Source organism: Leopardus geoffroyi, chromosome A1 (genome assembly GCF_018350155.1).
Source record: "Leopardus geoffroyi isolate Oge1 chromosome A1, O.geoffroyi_Oge1_pat1.0, whole genome shotgun sequence".
NCBI lineage: Eukaryota > Metazoa > Chordata > Mammalia > Carnivora > Felidae > Leopardus > Leopardus geoffroyi.
Window position 1 is genome coordinate 179,741,870 of NC_059326.1, and position 24,771 is coordinate 179,766,640.

Sequence of the window (24,771 nt, forward strand, 5' to 3'; positions counted from 1 at the left end):
CTAAAAGATTCATCATAGGAGGTTGGAGTTAAACTCCTTCAGAAACCCAGTGAGAATATGACACTCAGTCCCCATCGTGTTGCTCCTTGTTATTATTGGGAAGTAATCACAACAAGCTCTGTGATGGATTGATTGATAGTAAAAACCCAGCTAAACAAACCCCCAGCCACTAATATTGAACTAGCTCCCTGGTTAGCAAGATGTGCTAATGTGAGTCTGTTAGCATTCCAAGGCATTCCTTGCCATATGGCAAAATGGAGAGGGAGAGAAGGGAAGAAAAAGAACACGTATTAAGCCTCTAATTGTACTCCAGATCCTGGGCTAGATAATTTATACACTCGGTTCCATTTTTATTCAGACAAGGACTTATGTGATGTTTTATTTATTTATTTATTTATTTATTTATTTATTTATTTATTTATTTATTTATTTATTTAAATTTTACAAATGAAACAGAGTCCCTGAGAGGTTGACTAGATAGCCCAATGTCACACCATCATCCGGTAAGAAAGCAGGAAAGGGATTTTACACCAGATTTGGCAAGCACACCAGACTGGGAGTTAGGGAGTCTACCCAACATACAAATAATTTTTCCTTGGGTGAGTCTCTTAGCCTCCCTGGTCCATGGTGTCCATATCTGTTAAGTAAGGAGGGCCAGCCTCCAGAGGCAGAGTAACATGAATGTACAGACTGGAGTAGGTGAGGACGGTGGAAGACTGAGGAGCCTGTGTGCCTTGCCTGACCCCATACTCAGTTCCCGCCAGTTGTTGGTATTTGGAAATGCAGGAGCTGATTTTTCAAAAGGAGTTTCTTTTGTGATGTGATGTGATGTGATGTGATGTGATAGTGATTTTTAATTATTTGTAAAAAAAAAAAAAAACTCACAAAAATGTAGAATGTCATTGAACCCAAACAAAATACCCTTATTATTCTGATAGTCTCAGTCAGACACCTCATACATCCTAGACTAGACTTTTCCTTGATATAAAATCAATATGTTATGCAGCCCAAAGTCCTCTTTAGCTTTTCATTTGTCAAAAGCCTTTATTAGGTGGCTTCTGTGCTAGGCAACTGTGTTAGGGCTAGGAATATGATGACGAGCAGAAGTTCTCACCTTCTTGGGCTGCCTGGGTGGCTCAGTTGGTTAAGCATGCGACTTTGGCTCAGGTCATGATCTCACAGTCTGTGGGTTCGAGCCCTGTGTTGGGCTCTGTGCTTACAGCCCAGAGCCTGGAGCCTGCTTCGGATTCTGTGTCTCCCTTTCTCTCTGCCCTCCCCTGCTCACGCTCTGTCTCTCTCTCAAAAATATATATAAAAAAAAAAGTTCTCACGTTCTTAGTCCTTACACATAGTGGGAAAGATGGACTTGAAAATAAATGCAAAGACCCAAGTGTTAAGCCCAAGAAGTATAGGGGTTATAAAATGCCTTGGAGGTGGTGGGCTAGCATAGATGCAGTTGTTTTGAAATGAAGGCCAAACCTTCCCTAAAGTTTCCTTCTGTCCTTCTGATTTTCCTTCAGGTGCTTCAGGGCACCCCTCCTCCTGCCTAATCCAGAGGAACCCTAGACTCTACCTTCCAAACAAACATCCTCCAATCACAGATGCATCCTCCTAAGTCTCATTCAGTGACCAGGGTTAGTCCTAGATGGAAACTGTGCAGCCTCCATATTTCCCTTCCCTACTGTTCAGCTAATCCATTTAAGGCTGCCATTTTTTTTTTTAATTAGGAAAACAAATGTTTCATTGTATACTCAATTCTTAGGATATGGCGTATGCAGGAATCAACCTCACTTAATTAGTGGGGGACTTTGGAGGTCAGCAGAGTTTGTGGCTGGACTAGTTTTTATGACCATCACCCAGATGTTGGGAACAGCCAGGCCCTGAGCAAGCAGAGTTCCTGGCATGGGCAGTTGTCCAACAATAGGGTCACCCTTCCTGCTAGGTGACCCAGAGACAGTGCACAGAGAAGGCCCTTTTTAATGAAGTATTTTTGAATCCTTAGAGGAGGGAGCTCCAAGGGAAGAGATGCTGAATATATGTGTGGTTTTCATAAGAAGCTGCTTTTACCTCTTCCTTTTCTGTGCAACATCCTGCAGTGCTTGGGGGGACATTTGCTGAGAACATTCTTAAAATAGAGGCATGGAAACCAATCTGTCAGGTAGAAGTGTGCAGGCGGCGAAACCCTGGTTACCGTGACACCAAGCTGGCATGTGAATTATCTTGTCCCACCAGACTGATCCCAGTTGGGGGGCGGGGGGCAGGGCAGAGTGTTGTGGGAGGGGCTGAGTGACCATGCCTGCTGGGCCTGATGCCTAGCATGGAGACCCCTTAGACCGCTTGTCCTTGACCGCTGCTGTCTCTGTGGTTCTAGGCATCTGGAAGACAACCAGGTCAGCGTCATCGAGAGAGGCGCCTTCCAGGATCTGAAGCAGCTGGAGCGATTGTAAGTATAATACAACCTCCTTTCTTGAAAAGTCTTTTTTTTTTTTTTTTTTTTTTTTTGTAAATTGACTTCATTGCGACCTTGCCAAAAAAAAGTCTCCAATGTTTAATAAAATGTTTGCTGTTTTATTTAAAGCACATCAGATGCATGTTAAAGAGACATGGAGATCCTTTTAAACTCTTTTGCTTTATTTTATTTTTTTAAAGTCTTTCTCTTCAAAAGATGCTAGATTTGGCATCTGGTCTTTGTTTTCCTTCTTCCCAGGCTTGAGCCATTGCTGTTGGTTTCTGTACATGGGGGTCCTTCTGGCCCAAGCCTCAGCCTTCCCTTTTGCAGAGGAAGGAAGCCAGAAGCCGGTTATCCCTGCCATGGAGGCCAGTGTCAGATACACTCTATTCCCCTGCGTGGGTAGCAGGCTCCCTCGTCAGGCCCTCTCCTCCCCGAACCCCCTCTGCCCCTCACGGGAGAAGGATGGGAGAGTGGGCAGTCCCGCTGGTGAGTGAGCATCAGCCTGTGTCAGGGAGCCCACATGTTTCCAGGAGAGAATGTGGTGCCAGGGTTTAAAAATAGGCTGCTGTTCTGACTATCAGAGGGAGAGATGAAGAGGGGTGGAGATGGAGATGGATGGAGCCTCCATTTGTTTTGGTGATTAATGCCTTTGCAGAAAACTCTTGGGTCACTTTGATGGGGTGCTGCTCGGATGGTTAAGTGGGCAGCTTCACCTTTCCTCAGTTAATCACATCTGGCAGCTCATAACATCTGGAGATTTGCTTCCTGCGCTCTAAGTGGGGATTGTCCCCAGGAGCACTTAGTCATGCTGGTGGGCGGCTCTCTTCCCCGTTTCCCTCCACATCCTGGTTGGCCTGACATTTCAGCCTCTTTCTCCTGCAGTTGGGAATAGGGCTGCAACAGCTCCCTGCTCCATCATCCTCCCTAGAAGGATCCTGTTCGATTTACCTGTTGCCAAATCTCGTCTACAGAGATGGGGTTGGGTGAGGTGGAGGGCCTGCCACCACCATGTTAGCTTTGTGATCCGCCATCTTTTCCCTTGGAGTCATTGAATCTGGGGCAACACAGGTATTATCCAGCAAAACCCTTTACTGCTCCTCTTTTGTGTGAACCGTCCCATTTATTGCTCTCCTTGTAGGTCATAGGGTCAGCATGTGTTCTGTTGTTGGTTTAAAAATGTGAGGCACCTGGGTGGCTCAGTCGGTTAAGTGTCCAACTTTGGTTCAGGTCATGATCTTTTGGCTCATGAGTTTGAGCCCCGTGTCAGACTCTGTGCTGACGGCTCAGAGCCCAGAGCCTGTTCGGATTCTGTGTCTCCCTCTCTCTCTCTGCCCTTCCCCTGCTCATGCTCTGTCTTTGTCTCTCTCAAAAATAAATAAACATTTAAAAAATGTGACATTTATTTCTTATAAAGGAAAAGAGTTCTAAAAATAATGAATGCTGCCTCTGTTTACATTTATATTTTTAAGTTTCTTAAACTTTAAATTCTTCTCCTTATTTAGACCAATGGAAAAATAAAAGTATTTATTGAACCTGGTTCCTTTGTATGAGATATTAAACATTTCTATGGAAGAGTAAAATATATAATCCCTTGTGTTTTATGTTAATGTTTATTGATTTTGAGAGGGTGGGGGGAACATGAGTGGGGGAGGGACAGAGAGGAGGAGAGAGAGAATCCTAAGCAGGCTCCGCATTGTCAGCAAAGAGCCTGATGTAGGGCTCAAACTCATGAACTGTAAGATCATGACCTGAGCCAAAATCAAGAGTCGCACACTGAGCCGACTGAGCCATCCGGGCGCCCCTGTACAGTCCTTTGTGAAAAGGCCACCTCTTGCTTAGTCTTCTGATTAGAAGGGTAAGCAAACTCCTAATTTATTCATTTCATGATTGTTGGGAGGGAACTAATTGAGTGCCTTAGACATGCTGGGAACTATGCTGATGTTTTATGTGCTATCTGGTATTTTATCCCCATAAAATTCCTGTGAGGTGTTACTACCCTCATTTTGCAGATGAAGAAACAAAGGCTCAGGGAGGTGAAGCCAAAGAAATGTCAAGGGTGGGGTGCAGACAAAATTCAAAGCCACATCTGTCTGACATCAAAGTCCCACACCCTTTCATACTTCTGTGCTCGGACATTAGATGAAGTGTGATCTTTAGCAGTGGCCCTGCAAATGGCCTCTCACATACGCACTTAACTCCAGGGAATATCAGTGAAATATGCTGGCAAAAGGCACTTTTCTTTGGCATGGTGAACACAGCTGAAATACTGTGCATGTCTGGGGGACTGAGGGGATTACAATTGCAGGGTAAACCTGGCTGTTTCTCTACTTTGGTGTATTAAGAAGCTAATGCTAGCTGCTGTACTAGATAAACCCTCAAATCTCACAGCTTAACACAGTGGAAGTTTACCTCTTATTCATATCAAACCCAGTAAGGGTGTTCTTGGTTTCTGGGCCTCTCCCCTTCAAGGGGAGAGTTGGGGACACAGACTCCTTTTACTGTTCAGTTCCGCTATCATTAAACCTTGGCTTCCAAGGTACCAATGTGTGTCTGAATCAAGCCACTGGAAAACAGCATGAAGGGTTGCACGTGGAAGGTTTTCATGGGCAAGACCTAGAAAGAGTATATATCACTTTCACCATTATATACCTTGGATTAGAAATTGTTCACGTGGCCACAGTAATCTGCAGGAGAGGCTAGGAAAGGTAATCAAGCTATGTGCCCAGTAAATAGAGGAAATGGGGTTAGTGAAAAGGTAACCAGTCTCTGACTTATAGTGCAAGTGATCTAAAGAAATGGTTGGGCAAGAAGGAGAATGGAAGTAGAGGTAGCTGGCTCAGTGTGCACAGTTAGATGGGCCCCTTTAGTTAGGGTTTCCCGGTGTCAGTGAGGGGGAGGGTGTATGTGACATTATCCTGATGTGTTATTCTGATGTTGGTTTTCCAGTCTGCTCCCAGACAGATGAGAGCTATAGAATGGGAAAATGTAACATATTTGTTGTTAACAGCTAAAGAAGTAGATGGCTGATTGTGCCGTCTGTAGCTCTCACTCCTGGCTTCCCTTACCTGTGTCTCCATATTTTGTGGTAGATTCATCTTTGTCATACTTTGAAATACAGCCTAGAAATGTTATGGGTTTTGATAATTCATTTCTGAAGTACTGATTTTCATTATGAATGGTCTTTATTGGTTCGATCTCTTGAGCCTTAATGAGGAAGGAGAGAGAATTCTGTCCCTCACGTCTCAAATCTGAGTTCTTCATTCTTCCATGAAAGGCCTCTGCTGTAGACTGAGTAAGGTGCTTCTCTTCACATACAGCAATGATTGTCCTTACGACAGCACTGATCATACCATGTGTTAATTCTCTATTTGCCTGATTGTTCCTCCCCAAAACCATAAATGTGTTGAAGTCAGAAATCCTGTTTCATTAGGTCTTAATCTCAGAGCTTTGCACAAGGCATGATGGTTAGTGCTTGTGGAATACTTATCAAATACTTGGGTTTTTGTTCCTTACCAGTGGTTCTGAACTGGGACCAATCCCCCCCACCCCCATCCCCACCCAGAGAATACTTGGCAATGTCTGGAGACATTTTTGGTGGTCACGACTGGAGGATGCTACTGGTGTAAAATGGGTGGAGGTCAGGAATGCTGCTAAACATCCTACAATGCACAGGACAGTTCCCACAACAGAAAATTATCTGATCTAAAATATTAACAGTGCTGAGGGTGAGAAACTGTGCTCTTTATTTACTATGTGTCAGATAGCATCACAGACACTTGACGTATGCCATCTCATTTAATCTATACAATATTATGAGGTTAGAATGACTGTGTCCCTGACATGACAATATAAAATTCAGAGCATTGCCTTTAAAGTTGTATTGTTAAATATGTCTTCCCTACATATAATTTAGCTACATCTCACTTTTGGTTTCCCAAAAGAGGATAGGGTAGAGGACCGAGTTAAATGAAACCAAGAAACATAAACAAATCCCGTAGGTGGGACATTCTACAAGACAACTGCCTTGGTCTCTTCAAAAAATCAATGTCATGAAAGACATGGGAGTTGGCAGTTGCAGATTAAAAGAAGCTTAAGATATAAACAGTAGCAAAAAGTTGGAAGGGTCAATAGAGTATAAGTGTTCTAAGATCTTTGAATTAACCAGGAAGTGATAATAGCACTAATGTTTATTGCCTTATCAAATCAAGGATGCATGTTGCAATCTGTAGGATAGCCTCTAGAAAGAATGGTTTAAAAAATATAATAGCCTAGTAGAGGAAGAAAGGACATAGAATGACACAAAGAGAAATACGATTCATTCAAATCAGGGGTAAAAGGAAAGAGAAAGGAACATAAGACAAATAAGACAAAGAGAAAGCAAATAGAGGATGATCTTAAACACAGAAATATCACAATTATTTTGTATGTAAACAGGTTACTCCTCCATTTGAAAGGCAGAGTAGATAAAATAACAAACAATAATTATATGCTTTATACAAAGACAAACATTAAGCGTGAAGATAGAGACAAATTGAGAGTAAAAGGATGGAAAAGATACCATGAAAATATGAACCAAAAGGTTAGTGTGATTCTGTTAATACTACATAAAATAGACTTTTAAAAAAGTAACACTGTTGGAGATGAAGAAGGCTATTTCATAATGATAAAGGAGTAAATACACCAGAAAAATAGAGAGAATCTGTATTTGTATGTGTCTAAAAACATAGCCTAAAAATACACAAAGCAAATATTGACATAATTAAAAGGATAGATAAGTTTATATTCATAGTTAAGATACTGTTATTGTAATTAGTGGGATAAACAGATACAGTTATTAGTAACAACATGGATTATTATGATATTAGTAACAATATGAAGTATTATTCATAACAATGTGGAATAATATGACAAACTTTGCAGATCTGACCCAAATCATATGTAGAGAACACTGCAACCAAAAAATGTAGAATAAGCATTTTTTTTCAGGTGCATATGAAACTTTTATCAAGCATTGGTCTACAATCAAGTCTCAACAAATATCAAAGGGTTGAAATCATATGGAATATTTTCTCTGACTACAGCAGCAGAAATATTTAAGAAGTCAATAAGAAAATAATAACTGAAAAGTTCAATATATTTGGAAATTGAGTATTATACTTCTAAATAAAATCTTAAACTATCACATGGAAACTGGAAGATATATTTTCTGAATGTTAATAAACACACTGTATATCACACAATGGATTATAGCCAAAGCCATGCTCAGAAGATAGTGTATAGTCTTTAAGCTATATTATTCAAGTTATGATATATGCTATCATAGACTTAAAATGAAGTAAGGATAAAATCTTGATGAAAGAATCCATCTTAAGAAGCTAGAGAAAGAACAAAACAATAGAAGAAAGGAAGTCAGTAAAAGCAGAAGTATATGAAATATAAATATAAATAAATATATATATATTTTAAATATATATATGTATATTTATATATATATTTTAAATATATATATGTATATTTATATATATATATATTTTAAAACTCTCAAAAGCCAAACTTTCATTCTTACAACAATAAAATTATAAAAACTAACAAGACTGATCATAAAACAAAAAAGAGGGGCACCTGGGTGTCTCAGTTGGTTAAACATCCAACTCTTGAGTTTGGCTCAGATCATTATCCCAGGGTCATGGGATCAAGCGCTGCGTAGGGCTCCATGCTGAGCATGGAGCCTGCTTAAGATTCCCTCTCTCTCCTCTGCCCCTACCCCCAGCTCTCTCTCTTTCTCTCTCTCTCTTTCAAAACAAAAATAAAACAGAACAAAGGAATACAAAAAGAAAGAAGTAGTCTTTCCAATTGCCAGTATGAAAGATAAAAAGGAGGACATTTGTATGAATTTTACAGATTAAAATGATAAAAGAGTAGTTTTTTTAAAGTTAATTTATTTTGGGAGAGAGAGAGAGCATGTAAGCAGGGGAGGGGCAGAGAGAGAGGGAGAGAGAAAACCCCAAGCAGGCTCTATGCTCAGCAGGAGCCCAGCACAGGACTAGATCCCACAACCCTGGGATCATGACCTGAGCCAAGGTTAAAAGCTGGATGATCAGTCAACTGAGCCACCCAGATGCCCCAAGAAGAAATTTTGAACAACTTTAGTTCAATGATTTTAAAGATTAAGTGAAATTAAAAACTGAAGCAAGAAGGGATAGAAAGTCTATATAGTCCTATATTAAAGAAATTAAATCTTCAACTGAAACACCCCACCCAAATCCATCTACACTCAGATGGCTTAACTAGTGAATTCTACCAAAGTTTTAAGGAATAAATAATATCAACATAAACTTATTGTATAAAAAGAATGGACATTTGTCATTTGGACAGTATAATTTTTATGGAAAAATCCAGCAAAAACATTTCAGGAAAAAATATAAATCAACATATTTTATTAATATTTATATGAATTTCCTAACAACATATTAGCAAAGAGAATTTAGTGGTACATGAAAAAGATATATTAACAACCAAGCTTGAATTATTCAAGGAATACAAGGTTGGTTTAATATTTAAAGATCCCTCTCCTATATAAAAAAAATGTGAAACAACTAGGATAGCAAAGCCAAAGACACACACAACATCTACAATAAAACTAGTTTACAAAGTATCTTAGTAAACTCTTGCACCCCTGATAAAAGTAGAAGGGAAAAACAATCGATGTTTACAAAACCATTGTGTTATCTCATCTGTGTGGAACAAAGCAGAGGCAAGCCAATTGAAATTCTTATGACTCTGGGAGCAGGAGATCACTTAAATGACTAGTATGTAGTCATTGGAAAACACAGTGGCCAGCCTGAAAAAGGCTGCCAAAAATGGAGGGGAGCTGGATTAGATGCACTTCATGGTAAGTACAGAGGAACCATGATGTGATAATGACTTATATAGTAGTTGGAGTATTCTGGGCCCTATAAATTCTTTAACAAAAACAGGGCTCGTTTTCAAAGAAAGGCCTAGCATTAATAAGTAATTAATAAGTAACCTGAGAGTAGTTGATCAGAACAGGAACAATAGTAGAAATGAAAAGAGAACTTCTTCATGAAAGTGTTAGAAATCACCAGAAGAGTTAGATCTCAGAAAATACAAGGCCGTGGTTTTCATTATTTCGTGCAAAAAAAAAAAAAAAAAAAAAACAAAAGAATAAAAAAAAGCAAAGCAAGAATGAACTCTAGACTCTTGAAGCTAAAAAAGCTATCAATTCCCACCCCTTCCTCATAAAACTACAGGAATTTCTTTCATTTAAGAAATAACCAAAAAGATTATGGTTGAAGCTCATACAAAGTGCTTTTTCATAAGAAAAATTAAAAAAGTAAGAAGTATAATAACCTTTCTAGAAACAATGAAAACATGCAAGAAAGTGGTACCCACAAAACAGATGAAAACTATAATAGAATAGTTCAAAACCAGCTACACAAATTTAAGGTCTTACAAACTATAAAAATACAACATAAATTTGAATTAAAAAAAAACTCAGAATTTAGATGATTAGAGAAAAATAGGATTTGAAAGGAAGGATAAAGAACGCAGGGAATGATTTTGAAGTAAAAGAACTAATTTAAAAATAAATGCTGTCAACTCTGAAGAAGAAGAATGAACTTGGAGAATCACACTATCCATTTTCAAGACCTGTAAAGCGACAGTGATCAAGACAGCACGGTATTGATGAAGTAATAGGCATATGAATTAGCAGAACAGAATAAAAAAAAAAAAAAAAAACAGAAATAGACTCATTCAAATATAGTCAACTGGCTTTTAACAAAAGTGCAAAGACAATGGAGAAATAGTCTTTTCAACAAATGATACTGGGACAATTAGATGTTCATATGTAGATAATTGAACCTAGATATAAACCTTATATCTTACACAGAATTCAATTCAAAGTGGATCATAGACCTGAATGTAAAATGTAAAACTACTAGACTTCTAGGAGAGGCAGGAGAAAAAATGTACATGACGTTGGGTTTAGGGATATGTTTCTTGACATAACAACAAAAGCATGATCTATAAAAGAAGAAAAAAACTTGATCAATTGAACTTTATTAAAATTAAAAACTTATGTTCCACAAAGAACACTGTTAGGGGAATGAAAAGACCAGTCACAGACGGGGAAAAAATTTTTGCAAAATGCATATCTGACTTGCATACAATATATACAAAGAACTTTCAAAAATTTAACAATAAGAAAACACTTCTACCCCCCCCCCCAAGAGAAAGAAATGGGCAAAAGATTTGAACAAGTACTGCATCAAATATATGCAGATGGCAAGTAAGCATATGTAAAATTCTTGATACCACTTTTTTAGGGTAATGCAAATTAAACAACAATGAAATATCACTCCCCCCCTTAATTATAATGGCTAAAATACTAAAAACTGGTAATACTAATTGGTGGTGAGAAGGTAGGGTACTAGGGACTCTCATTCATTGCTTGTGGGAATGCAAAATAGTATAGCCACTATGGAAGACAATTTAGCCGTTTCTTACAAAGCTAAATATAGTCATATCTTACAGTTCAGTTCAGTGTTTAGGGGTGCAGAGAAGAGGAGATGGAGGGTTGAATAGGTGAAACCATGGGAAAGGAGGGGCTTAGGGTGGTGAAATTATGCAGTATGATACTAAAATAGTGAATATATGACATTTGCATTGATGAAAGCCCATAGAATTTTATAGCATAGAGAGTGAACCTTAATGGTATGAACATTTCTAAAAATCATTTAGAAAATTGGAGGATCCCAACATGGAATACAGACTGTGATGATGAATGTATGAATCAACCTCTTAAAGGTAATGGGGAAAGTTGCTGACCTAAATGGATTTGAAAATGAGCAGAGGGAACCACACACATGAACTGTACTGTGGTTGATAAAATTTCCCACAGGAGTATGGGTTACTCTGAAATCGCTGTACATGTGTATTGGAATTGAACAATGGATGGTGGATGGTAGAGACAGGTTTCTCATTGCTGAAATGCATGGTTACAGACAAGCAATGAAGAAAACTATAATGATCTTTGTGGCAATGGATAAGAGTTGGAGACATCAGTATGAACAAATGTTTAGTCTGATAAAGATATGTTCACTTAATATAGATGGATATATATAGAAATATATAGATATAAAAAAAGAAATATATTGATATGTAAATATACATAGGCTTGTACACAAGCAGATATGTCCTTGTTCTCTTAGCAGGAGAGCCTAGAGGCAGTGACACCACAGCAGCAGTGAGCATATCTAGTGTCCTGATCTTGGTTTCTAATACCATTGTCAAATGAAAGGGAGCCAAGACTCTTGGAGAAATGGGTTGATTCTAGGACTTGGTATGAGATAGGTTGTACCAGAAAGGAAGTGCTCAAAACAAAACAAGACAAAACCCATAATTAGGGGATATATGAAAAGAACGTAGAAGCAAACCAAAAGAGCTAATTGCCAAAGCTGAAACCATTTCAGCAACAAAGAAGCAAATCAGTATTGGGTTATAACCACAGTATAAAATATTCATGAGTCCATACTGACATAAGTAAGTGATTGAATAAATAAATGAATGGGGAAAGGAGAAATCTCCCATTCAGGAGAATTCTAAATGATTTATGTAGATTTTCTGTTCTTAAGGAGGAGGAGGATAACTCTCCACTCCTTAAATGGAGGCTTTGCACAGTGACTTCCTTCAAAAGAGTACTGTATGAAAAAGGGCAGAGCATAGTAATTTCACAGTGGAGAAATGTGACACACACTACTATCTCAGCCAGATGATCAAGGCCAATGTCCAAAGTGGTAAGTCATGTTGATAGTATGTACCTTTGATACGATGTAATGAAAATAGCAGTTTACATCTGTGATCTCCAGCTCAAAAACCCCTACCTACATTCTAATGAGAAAAACATCAGAAAAATTCCAGTTGAGGGACATTCTTAAAAACATCTCAACAGTCCTCAAAACTGTTGAAGTCATCAAAAACAAGAAAAGTCAGTGAAGCTGTCAGAGCTAAAAGGAACATAAGGAGACATGATGACTAACTATAATGTGACATCCTTGATAGTATCTGAAAAAAGGGAAAAAAAAACATACAGGTAAAAACTAAGGGAATTGAAATAAAGTATTGACTTTAGTTCATAATAATGTATCAATATTGGCTCATTAATTGTGGCAAAGGTACTAATGTAAGACATTAATGATAGAGGAGACTGGGCAGGGGATATATGAGATTGCTCTGACCTATCTTCCCAACTTTATGTACATATAAATCTATTCTATAAAAAGGTTATTTTCTTTAAAAAAGTTGACTGTGCCAATCCCTACTTGAACAACAGATTCATAAGCAAAATAAATGTGGTTACTGTTTTACACCAAAAATATATACATACATATTAATCTAGATACAATTCAAGGGCATATAAATGTAATGGATGATGTCTTAAGAGAAATGAAAAATGGAAAGGAGTAGTTTTTTTCAATCAATAAGAAGTTAATACAGAGATTAAGAGGATTAAATACAAAGCGATAGATACAGAAGTCAGTCTTTCTATCACATTTATAATACAAATTTCTGAGGAAGAAAACTAAAGCAATTACTCTGAAAAGCTCTTTGGCAGTATCAGCTAGAGCTGAACATACACATACCCCGTGACCCAGCAATTCCATTCTTGGCTATACATCCCATAAAAAGATATACACAAGAATGTTCATAGGAGCACTATCCATAATAGCCCCAAATTGGAAACAGGCCAAACGATCATCACCATGAGAAAAGATAGATTGTGGTATATTCATATAATGGAATAGACTGATGGAAAATGAAAAGTTACACCAACACAAAACGACTGCAATATGTAACAACATGACAAATCTCAGAGACAGAATGAGTGACAAAAGCCAGACATAAAAGAATATATATTACCTGATTCCATTTATATAATCTTCAAAATAGGCAAAACTAATTTATGGTATTAAAAGTCAAGGTAGTGTTTATCATTGGAGGGCTATAAATGGAAGAGAGCATTCGAGGGTTTCTGGGGTGTGTCATCATCTGTTTCTAGATCTGAGTAGAGGTTTTGTGGATCTGTTCCACTAGGTGAAAGTGCTTCTAGCCACAAAATTTACATTTGTTTATTTTTCTATGTATATGTTTTACTTCAAAACAATTATTTTAAAAGGAGACTTTAGAGACAAATATAACAACCAAATTCAGTGCCTTGCTCTTCATTGAAGCCTGGTTTGAAGAAACGAATATATAAAATAAAATTTTGAGACAAATGGAGAAATCTGAACATGGATTAGACATCACGAACACAATGTCAGGGAATCGTTTATTAATTTTGCTAAATGTGATAATGGTACTCTAGTTATCTGGGAAAGCCTCTTAAGGTTTTGAGATGCATGCAGAAATCAAACATCCTGATTTCCATAATTTACCTTACATGGTTCAGAGTAAAACAAATACAGCAAAAGGAAAATAATTGTGGAATCTAATTGGTGGGCATATTTTTGCTTTACACTTGAACATTTTTAATTTTTTTGTAAAATTTTTTAAAGTTTATTTATTTTGAGCGAGAGAACACACACACTGGGGAGGGGCAGAGAGGAGAGACAGAATCCCAAGTAGGCTCCACGCTGTCAGCGCAGAGCCTGATGTGGGGCTCAAACTCACAAACTGTGAGATCATGACTGGAGCCGAGATCAAGAGTCGGACACTTAACCGACTGCGCCACCCAGGCGCGTTTTTTATTAAAATTTAAATCTTTTTTAATTATCATGTACTTTTCATGGAGAAAAAACTCTGAAGCTCTAAAATTAAGGTAACTTGCCACGCTGAGATTTAAATCCAGGACTATTCTGAATTTAGGTGCTAGGAAAAGAAAACATAACTGTCAGGAATTTGGAGGAGATTATGATGTTGTATTATCCAGTTTCCTCATTTTACAGACAAGGAAACAGGCTAGAGAGGAATTTGACTTCTATGAAATGTTAATGCAGCATGCAGTATTTGAGGGGTTGAGTTGCCTTGGTGTTAGCTCAGTTTTTCCAAAGAGCAGAACACAATGGTGTTCTTAGCCCTAAGCCAGAGTTCCCATTTACTCTTTAATTAGATGTGAAGTCAATAATTAGATTATATATTTAAATGCATATGTGTGGCAAATATATATTTTTAAATTATTGCAAGATTTATTTTGTTTCTGGTAGGATAGAAGTCTGCTTGTCCCACCAGAACTAAGATTGTGTTATGTTCCTTGAGCCAATCATTTAGAGGCCAGACATTCAAACAGCCCATGAATGTGGCTTTTTCTTCCTTTGGCCTCATTTGTATCAACATCAAACACTGACCATTGTTACTAACTCAGAATTATGGACAGGGTTTTCTTTGTGCAATTTTATCGCCTGCGGTGTCTACACTTAAATTACTCTACGTCCATGAAAAAAAACCCAGTGCCTGTGTGGGTGTATAAGCTGCCAACACCAGAAACACCACTGTTGACAGATTTTTGATTGGTTTATGTTTTTATTCCCTTAAGAAAAAAAACTTCTATCTTGGAATATATTCTCCATTGGTTCCTTAAGAATTGCAAAACAGTGTGAAGGGTATGCCTTAAGACTAGGGAAATGTTAGGGGAAAAATAAAAACTGGAGACTGTGTTCACCATCACGCCTGGAGGCCTGCGATCATAGACCAGCCTGCTTGATTCTCTCCCACCAAGCCCTTTCCTCTCTGGTTGCATTGAAGGACCAAGACAGATGAGGAGGAGGTTGTTGGAAGACTCAAACCTAAAATCTTCAACTATACCTTATAACCATAACCATAACCATAACCATAACTATAACTTCGTATAATGGGCGTTGGGGCCATCTCCCTAGAGAACAGGACTCAGGATTATAAGCTTAGTGATGGCAGGAAATTTAAGTGAATATGTAGGAAGTGTAGCAGAGTAGTAAGGAATGTGGGCTCTGACATCGTGGCCCACACTTACATGCTGTTTGACCTTGGACAAATTAATGAGCCTCTCCTAGCCTCAGTTGCCTTATCTATAAAACATCTGTATATCTACCTCATAGGGTTGCTGGTAAAACTAAATAGCATACATGAGAAGAATTTAGAACAGGGTCTGGTTCGTAGTAAATGCTTGTAAGCATTTCACTGCAGTCTCTGGGGGGAAAAAAAAGACTGATTATGTGTTCCTGGAGATTCCTTAAGACCGGCATTTTCAGACTTTTTTCCAGCGACTTCCTCTCCCACTCCACCCTACAGCAGCTCACCCATCTGCAGACAATTCCAGGTTAACAAACATCTGTTAAGCATCTGCTATGGCACCAGGTACTATGTCAGTTCAAGAGTTTTTGAGAAGAATACAGTGGAACCCATGCCATCAAGTTGCTTACAGTCTATTTAGGAAGGCAAACATGTAATCACAAACCTTTCAACATGGCAAATAGTGAACCCTCAAGAGTACAGAGGAATGGCTATCTCTACCAGTGAGGCCAGGGAAAACTTTACCCAGGAGGCATCGCTTGAACTGAGTCTTGACTATCAAGGAGTACAACTCTTGACCACCACATCAGCAAAGGATTGTATGATCTGGGGTCATTTGGAATAGAAACAAGAGTAGCAAGGGCCAGTCTCTAAAAGTTTCCACGGGCCCTTAGATCTGCCAATTTTGATAGAGTGAGTGTGTGATAGATATTTAGTCTAGTGATTTAAAGATTAAGAATGTGGACTCAAAGTTAGGGTACACTTGGATTTGAACTGGGGTAAGTCTTTCCATTTCCCTTACTAGCCATATGTCCTCAGGCAAGTTTCTCAATAGTTCCAAGCTCCATCTGTTAAATGGGGATAATCATTGTTGAGTAGTATTGCCTTTTTTTTTTTTTCAACGTTTATTTATTTTTGGGACAGAGAGAGACAGAGCATGAACGGGGGAGGGGCAGAGAGAGAGGGAGACACAGAATCGGAAACAGGCTCCAGGCTCCGAGCCATCAGCCCAGAGCCCGACGCGGGGCTCGAACTCACGGACCGCGAGATCGTGACCTGGCTGAAGTCGGACGCTTAACCGACTGCGCCACCCAGGCGCCCCAGTATTGCCTTTTAAATAGAAACCCATTTCTAAAGTTGGCATGAAAGATTAAAAATGGAAAATATTCAAAATTCTTGACAGTTCTGTCTCCCATGAACAAGACATGTAGGGACTGTTTTATACTGAAAAGCACTATTGACCACTGGAATCCCCATCAGCAAAATGCTCAGGGTGAGTGGCACAGGAGGACTGAGATTGAGGGAGGGGCAGATTCTTGTCTCTCATCCAAGTCATTTGGGGGCATAGGTTCATTGAGAAGAATGTTGGTAGGACCTGCTGTACCTTGTATTTCTTATTGTCTTTTAATCTTTGCTGAGTGCCTGTACTTGGGTTCACCCATAAATTACAGGCACATGTATTGTGATTCCACTAGACCACTTCATGAGGCGCTCACGAGATGACCCATGTGAAGGGCTTCATTCACACAGCGATTGGCACAATTGTCACTCAGTGTATTGAGGCATCCTTGCAGATCCTCCTCTTCTTCTTCATCGTCCATCATGGGCTAAGAGTGATGGATAAATAAAAAGAGCAGTTTATTTGACCAAATGAGCCAAATAACTATATTTTTATGCATTGCTTTGTTTCCAGCTCTTAGGCCAAAGACCCCGTGCTAAATACATGCCAACTTGGCTTCCTGTTCTTATTTTCCCATTAAAAATCATCAAAGCATGTTTTCTCATATGGAAAATGAGCTTAATAGTATTTTCTGTCTGATAAGAGTAACGCTGTTGTCATAAAATATGTATCTGCTGAAGTACTCTAAAAAGGCAGACAAAACAAAGCAAATTGTCATGATTATTTCTATCATCATGTGGGGGCACAGCAACATAGCCGGGTTAGATTGTACCCACTTCTTCCCCTGAATGCCTTGAAGATCAAAAGAATTAATACTTTTTGGTTCATTTGTTTTATTCTCTTTCTTTATATTATACTATTTTGTGGGAAGTAGAGATCTATCTGAACGATTGGTCTTCTCATTTCAAAGTATAACAAGTAGAGCACTCTAAGTCTGGGAATATGTCAGCCAAAGTTTCAATCTCAAAATGCTTGTGTCTCTCTCGCTCTGTCTCTCTGGGGTGAGTGTGTGTGTGTGTGTGTGTGTGTGTGTGTGTGTGCGCGCGCACATTTGTGTGTGTGTGTGTTTTGGGCTTCTCCAAGACGTGGAGGTTTGGAATGAAAATGGTAATTGACCTTTAACAAGAGAGCTGAGAGAACTGCTTCTGTGTGTTATATGACTGTGAGCTGGATTTTAAATGTTTGATTAAGTTATTAGAGTGTTTTGCTTTGGCATAAAGTACTGTAAATTTACGATTGCTGGCCAAAGCGGTTAGTCAGTGGAGAAGAATAAATTGTTTTGAGAGGTGCTTCAAAACCTGGATTTTATTCTCTTGGAAAGACAGGGTTTTAAATAAATCATGTAATACAAATGAGAATTTCCATAATTAAGGTTCAAACCAGGAAGATCCCTAGGAGCTTTGGAGTAGTAAAATGAAAAACAATATTCCAGGATGCTTTCTTTCTTTTTTCTTTTCTCTTTAAATTTGTGTTTTGAAGGGTGCCTGGGTGGCTCAGTCAGTTAAGGATTTGACTCTTGGTTTCAGCTCAGGTCATGATCTCATGGTTCGTGAGTTTGAGCCCTGTGTCTGGCTTTGTGCTGACAGTGTGGAGCCTGCTTGGATTCTCTCTCTCTCCTCTCTGTCTCTGCCCCTCCTGCTCATTCTCTCTCTCTCCCCCCTCCTCTCTCTCTCTCTCTCTTGCTCCCTCCCTCTCTTTAAAAAATAAAGAAAGGCACTTTAAAAATAAAATTTACGTTTTGAGTGTACTAACTTTGTTTTTAGGGATCCAGAGACCAAAAAACACAAAACAAACACACATTAAATATATGTTGTCACACAATTTTTGTCTGAGATGTGAATGCTGTAGAGAGACTTAAAAAAAAAAAAAAAAGTTTCCGGGACACCTTTGCTTATAGTGATTCACACAGTTAGAGGCCCCTGTCATCTGCACCCATGTCATTACCTGGAGAATTTCTGTCTGGCAGTCCTCACTCCCTGTCACCCAGTAATTTCATTTTCTGACAGCTTTCATGTTTTCAGAGCATGTTCTCTTCCGTCAGTTAGGAAATCTGTCTTAAATGGCAACTCCCCTCTCTTGGGGGCCTTTTTTGGCTTGTGGCCTCAGACCTTCTCCCAGGATCCTTCCACCTGTTTCCTCAAAGTCCCCAGCCTTCCCTCAGCACAGCTAAAATTCTCCCAGGAGCACCAAAGTAAATAAAACATGATTAAATGTATGTGATTCGTTTTTGTACTGCTTTATGTATTTGATATAGGTATACACTAGAGAACTTTGTACCATACAGTGTAGTGTATAAATATACCATATATAATTGATTAAGTAGGGCAATTTGGCCATTTCTAGAACAGTATGCCATCAACCCTCTGTTTGGAATCTGGGCATGTATTCTGATATTTGTTTTTATGGGGTCATGTGAAATAAAGTTAGGGCTGCAGCCCTTTGTACAAGATTGTAGAGTGCTACCCAAATTGTACTGCTAAAACACTGATTTTCATAGGAGATTAGTTCAGTGATTAAGAGCACAGGCTGTGTCCTCAGGCTACCTCCCTGGGAATCTCAGGTTCTCCACTGGCCAGCGGCACAGCCTTAGGCAAGTACCTTAATCTCTCATCTGTACAAAGGGGTAATAGAATTACCTACCCCAGAGTTGTTGAGAGAATTGAATGAAATAATGCATGTTTTGGGTCTAGCAAAGCACCTGACACAAAACAAAGTAAGTGGTGAATACATATTAACTATTAATTACAACATCATCACGATCAGATTTAAGTGGTGTTTAGTATATAAAAAAAAAAATGTCTCCTCAAAATGGAAACAAATGTAAATGTGGGGATGATCTGTTCAGCTGTTCCCTCACTCATGAATGCTCAAGTATATGCTAATGCCCACCCTGGGTTGGACACCCCAAACATCTGTACCCAGCAACACTCATCTCCTCAGTGGCCTCCATGCCTCCCATTCACCCATGATCTTGTAGACCTGCTATTGCCTGGGAGCCATCCTTTTCCCAGCTGGTCCCCACTTCCTGTAGGGTGAGGGCTATTTTGACAGGACTGAAGGATGGAGAGTCCACAGATGTGGAAAGTTCAGTAAAGTCACTGGCACTCCTCCAGCCTTAGCATCTATCTCACTGAAGCATCCCCTGGGCTCAGAATGTTAAAATAACTCTTCCAACATCCACATTGTAAGATATCAGAGAGATTCCAGGCCTGGATCTTAGCAAAATTGAAGATGATCTTGAGTCTTTGAGCATCCTGAGACCCACCATTACTACCTTTAGAGTTTGTGACAGAGTGAGCAAAGGGACTGAGGATAACAGATGTGTTTGTGATTTTGGCCTTTACCTTGCCCTTAGAATAGTGAATAAGTACTGGCATTTATTAAACACCTTCTTAGTCAGACACAGTGCATGGTTCTGTACAAATACTGCCTCACTGCATTCTCTGAGCTATCTTCCAAGGCAGAGGTTATTAGCATTTTACAGATGAGGTCACTGAGTCTCCGGGAAGTTAAATCACTTGTTTTCAGCCCCACAAAGCAGAGACCGGAGGCTGCAACCTAAGTTTAGACCAAAGCAAAGTGCTTTGGTCTCTATGGGTCTTTGGTTTTGTGTTAGGCACCAAGTAGGTGGGAAGTGGTTATAAGGCCACTTTCTTTCCACCCCAGGAGTGGGGAAGGAGCAGGGAGAAGACAAGGGCTGAGGAGGAGTCCATCCTGTCTCCCAAATGCATGTCTGGAAAGAGGTTGTCCCCCACAGAGGCGCAAACATTCAGCCCCACTCTCTAGTCCTCCTTCTACCCCTTAAGAGTTCTCAGATTTACCTAGCTCTATACCTCTGGAGCTCCCATTGCTCAATGATGAGTGGTTAGCAGACATGAGGGTGGTGATTTCACATCCATGTTGATATTCCTAGGGGGTGGCAGGGCCTGGAGGAGGATTGCAGAGTGACAGGGAGATGGTGGGGGCTGCCTCCAACAATGGCCTCTCATTTCTCCTCTCATCTTCATCCCCACCACTGCTGATCTCACCCATGTCATTATCAGCTCTTATTTGAAGGACCACAGTTCTCCTCTCTTACCTGTCTGCTTCCATTCTGGCTGCAGAGAAAGCGTTCTTCACTCTAGAGTAAGCCAGAGTGAGTTTCTCAAATACATGTAGTGCTTAAAATTTTTCACAGTCTTCCTTTGGCTCTTAAAATCCACTTCAATCCCTTGTCCCATCTTCCTTCGCCCCCTCCTCAGCTAGGAACCACCAGTCATCCTTTGGCTCTTAGCAACAGGGCCCCTTCCTCAGGTCCCTTCCCTTTCTGTGCCCCTCCAGCCTGCTCAGTTCTTCTCTCACACATTCTTACAGGACCCTGACCTTTTGTTCATTTCAGTCTGTATTTAAACATTCCTTAGTGATGCTCAATTGATGTTTGTCTCCCTCACGAGACTGTAAGCCCCCTGAGACAAATGTGTCAGTGCTCAGCACAGCAATGCTAGCACCTAACATTCAGGTGTGCCTAGCCACACCCTGAATTTGTTAACATTTGTCATGTGTGTGAGTAACATCACTGGTGAGTCCGTGCTTTGGAAACCCAGGAAGAACACGCATACAGATGTAGCCACACTATAGTTACCCCTCACCGCTTCCCTTCCATTTCCAGTTAGAGAGGCTCTGCTGGGCTCTCCTCCACCCCACCCATAATGAGAACTACCAGCAGAACTTCCTTTGGGGTACCTTCTTGTTATACTCATTATTTTGTGAAGCCCTAAACTGATCCCAGGGAGGAACCCATTTGTGGAATACCTCTACCTTCACCTCTCCTGTGGTGGTGAGAGAAGACCTGGCACATAGTAGGTATTCTGGGAACATTTGGTAAATGCTCAGCAGCATATTACTTTGACCATTCTGCATAGCAAATATTTTTTATTGAAATAGGTATGTATGTAAAAGAAAATGTATACATTTTTTTTTAATTTTTTTTTCAACGTTTATTTATTTTTGGGACAGAGAGAGACAGAGCATGAACGGGGGAGGGGCAGAGAGAGAGGGAGACACAGAATCGGAAACAGGCTCCAGGCTCCGAGCCATCAGCCCAGAGCCCAACGCGGGGCTCGAACTCACGGACCGCGAGATCGTGACCTGGCTGAAGTCGGACGCTTAACCGACTGCGCCACCCAGGCGCCCCGAAAATGTATACATTTTGAATGTTATGTAATTACTTGTTGGAATCTACATTTTATTTAAAAACTGGGTGATCCATTTGGGGCCTGGTCAAGTAATTATAGTATGTCAGTAAGCTGAGCAATGTCGTATCATAGTAATTTTCTCTATACCATCTAATTTCTGTGGTGATCTCCTGTTATGGATCTGGCATTCATTCATTATTTAATCCTTACCGTAATGTTAGGGAGTACTTACTATTAGCCTCCCATTTACAGTAAGGAAACAGAGAGGGTCCAGAGCAGTTAAATAATTTGGCCAAAGTCTCAATGCTGTGAGAAATGGAGGCAAGATTTGAAAGCAGCTCTCCCTGCCTCCAGAGCAGATGACATTGCCATTGTCCCATCCTGTGCATCTCCTTAAGATCTAAGTAGTAAGGACAAGATGTGGTTACAAATCAAAAGCCTGCTTGTTTTGTGCTCCTTGTAAATAGACTCTGAAGGGGCTTCCTCCACCAAAGGTGGAGGACTCCTCTCTCAGCCCTTCCCATTCCCTGCAGCCTCCTCCCTTCCCTCCGAGATATCTCTGCAGATGGTCTGGGAGACATGCGCAAGCCTTGCTACAGAATCAGATCTCTGAGTCAGCCCTTGAAAAAAAGAAATCTCTTTGCTGGTTTTATTTTTCTTGGTTGATTTATTTGACAAGGACACATTTTGTACATCATTTTGGAATTTCAAAATCTTTTTTTATCTCCAAAGGTCTGTCTTAAAAAGCTGAAGAAATAAAAGAGAGGCTATGTATGCTATTCCCTGTGTGATGCTTTCTAAACCAAGGCTCTGCCTTTTTATTTTGTGACCCTGAGAGCACACAGGTTGCAGGATAGGGGCTGAGAAGAGCTAAATCCCAGCAGGTAGGAGTCCGATTTTCACTAATCCCTAAAGACACATCTCTGTCACTGTTGTTTGACTTGTCAGGACACCTACGTTGCTAAACCCCACAGAGGAAGAGCAAGCACATGAATTATTCACTTTCTGACAGAGCTTCTCTGGTGAGATTAGGTGTTGCAACCAGCCAGCAAAAGGAAATGTTCCCAGCTCTGGCTGGCTGCAGATACAATCACTGTTGATCTTTACCTGGAGGTCCATGAAGCCCCACTCTGAGGCCTTCAGTAGAGATTCTAGCCTGGTGTTCCTGGGGTCACAGTTTCAGCAGCAAGTCATTTCCAGAGGAATCCTTTATCCTGGCACATGGCATGTCAGATGCAACCAAAAGAGGCACCAAGCTTCCCTGGAACTTTCTCCACTTTCACATGTGTTTCAGCTGAGGGAAAAAAGCACCAGGGGTGGGGGGGCTAGGGGGAGGTTGGGAGAGCCTCTGACTGAATTTATAGTTGCATTTAATAACCCATGCAACTCAATTTATTAGGTCACAATGCCCCTTTGAACTGTGGCATGAAATTTTGCATGCATAGTCTGGTTTCTCCAGTGAGAAGCAGACCTTCCCCATTCAGTTTTGTGTCCTTGTTGAATGAAATGTCCATGCCTTGACCATTTTGGTTAAGAACAAGCTTTGATCAAGCGTGGGCTGGGGCATTTCACCATGGCCCTTGATGCTTATGTCTGCTGACAGTGGCTAAAGCACTGTACCCACCCATGTGGATTACCATCCGTGTACCAACTCTGCATGAAAGGTCTGCATCTGCAGACATTCTTCCTCCTAAAGTCGCTTAAAGCAGAGTTCTGTGTCTTTTTCTTGCAAGCTCTGCTTTCTGTTTTGCTAAGAATAAGTTATGGCATAACTTTGTCTGTTTCCTTAGACCCTTCTAATTGAACCAACAAGTTCAGGGCGATGATGTTTTTTGAGCAGTTTCCAAATCTCAAGGCGTGGAAATCAGGGAAATAATTCGCTTAGATCGTGGAATATCTTTTTTTTTTTTTTTTTTTTTACCACAATCCTGAGAAGTAGAGTGTGGTTAAATGGCACCTGAGATCAATTCAAATGAGCGAATTTATATTGAGCACTTACTGTGTGAAAAATCCCTTGCTAGTGATGATGGGAGATAGAGTTCAAGACAAAATGGAGTCTATTGACTTCTGAGTCATGATTTGCCTTGTAAGAGTGCCAAGGTGTAAGAGATATAACATTTTCATTTTTATGATTTTTTTGTGATGTGTATTAGATAAATAGCTCTTCAAATGCATGGCCCTGTGGGTGATTTCACTATGAATGAGAGTAAAGCAGGCATTTAAGGAAAATAAAAAAGGTGAGTTAACTTAGGAATACATTAAGTAATAATATAGATGATACCTAGAAGTGATAACAAGGTAGTTGGTGATTTATTAGAATATCAAAAGCCACTATCCTAGATGTACTGAAACACACATCTCCAAGGAAGCAAGTCAGTTTATTATTCAGGAAGGTAAGCCAAGGGCCTTTGAGTATTTGATGATACCTGGTCATTAGCTTGCATGGCTCACTGCACAGCCAAGCCATGATGGATGTTAATGAAATTGCTCACACATGTCCTTGTGTACTTCCCATCATCCACACAGCAGTAACATTGAGATGTAGACCACTTCTTGCCATCTTGACTATCCTGATGTGGAGGAGACATGGTAGAGAGAAATGAGCTTCCCATTAAGCTTTGCACATCCCATTCCAAGCATTTGCATTGGAAGGGAGATGCTGGAGACATGAAAGGCCGATACAGCACCACAAGCTAGATGGCCCAAGGTCAGAGGAGAGACAGAGGGAAAAGGATGTCTTGAGGCATGGGGACTGCTGGTCTGATGTGCCACAGCTAGTGACATCCCATCCCTTGCAACAGAAGCAATGTATAAACCCCACCACACACCCCTCTGAGGAGCCTTAAACCCATTCAGATGTGTAATACTGTTGAGTGCAGTGAATAGACTAATATCGTCTTGGCATCTCGGCAGTGACTAATTTGTGGGCTCTCTGATTTTGTTCTGAGTTAAGTGGTCTT

At 40.0% G+C, this 24,771-nt stretch overlaps 1 protein-coding gene across 1 annotated transcript in view; it reads left to right on the forward strand.

Annotated features, from left to right (window-relative positions):
• The window catches only part of SLIT3 (slit guidance ligand 3), a 596,997-nt gene that overhangs the window by 50,142 nt on the left and 522,084 nt on the right, over window positions 1-24,771 (forward strand). The window contains exon 3 of the mRNA XM_045502118.1: window positions 2,372-2,443. Within this exon, the coding sequence (XP_045358074.1) occupies window positions 2,372-2,443 (72 nt within the window). The remainder of the gene's footprint in view (window positions 1-2,371; window positions 2,444-24,771) is intronic.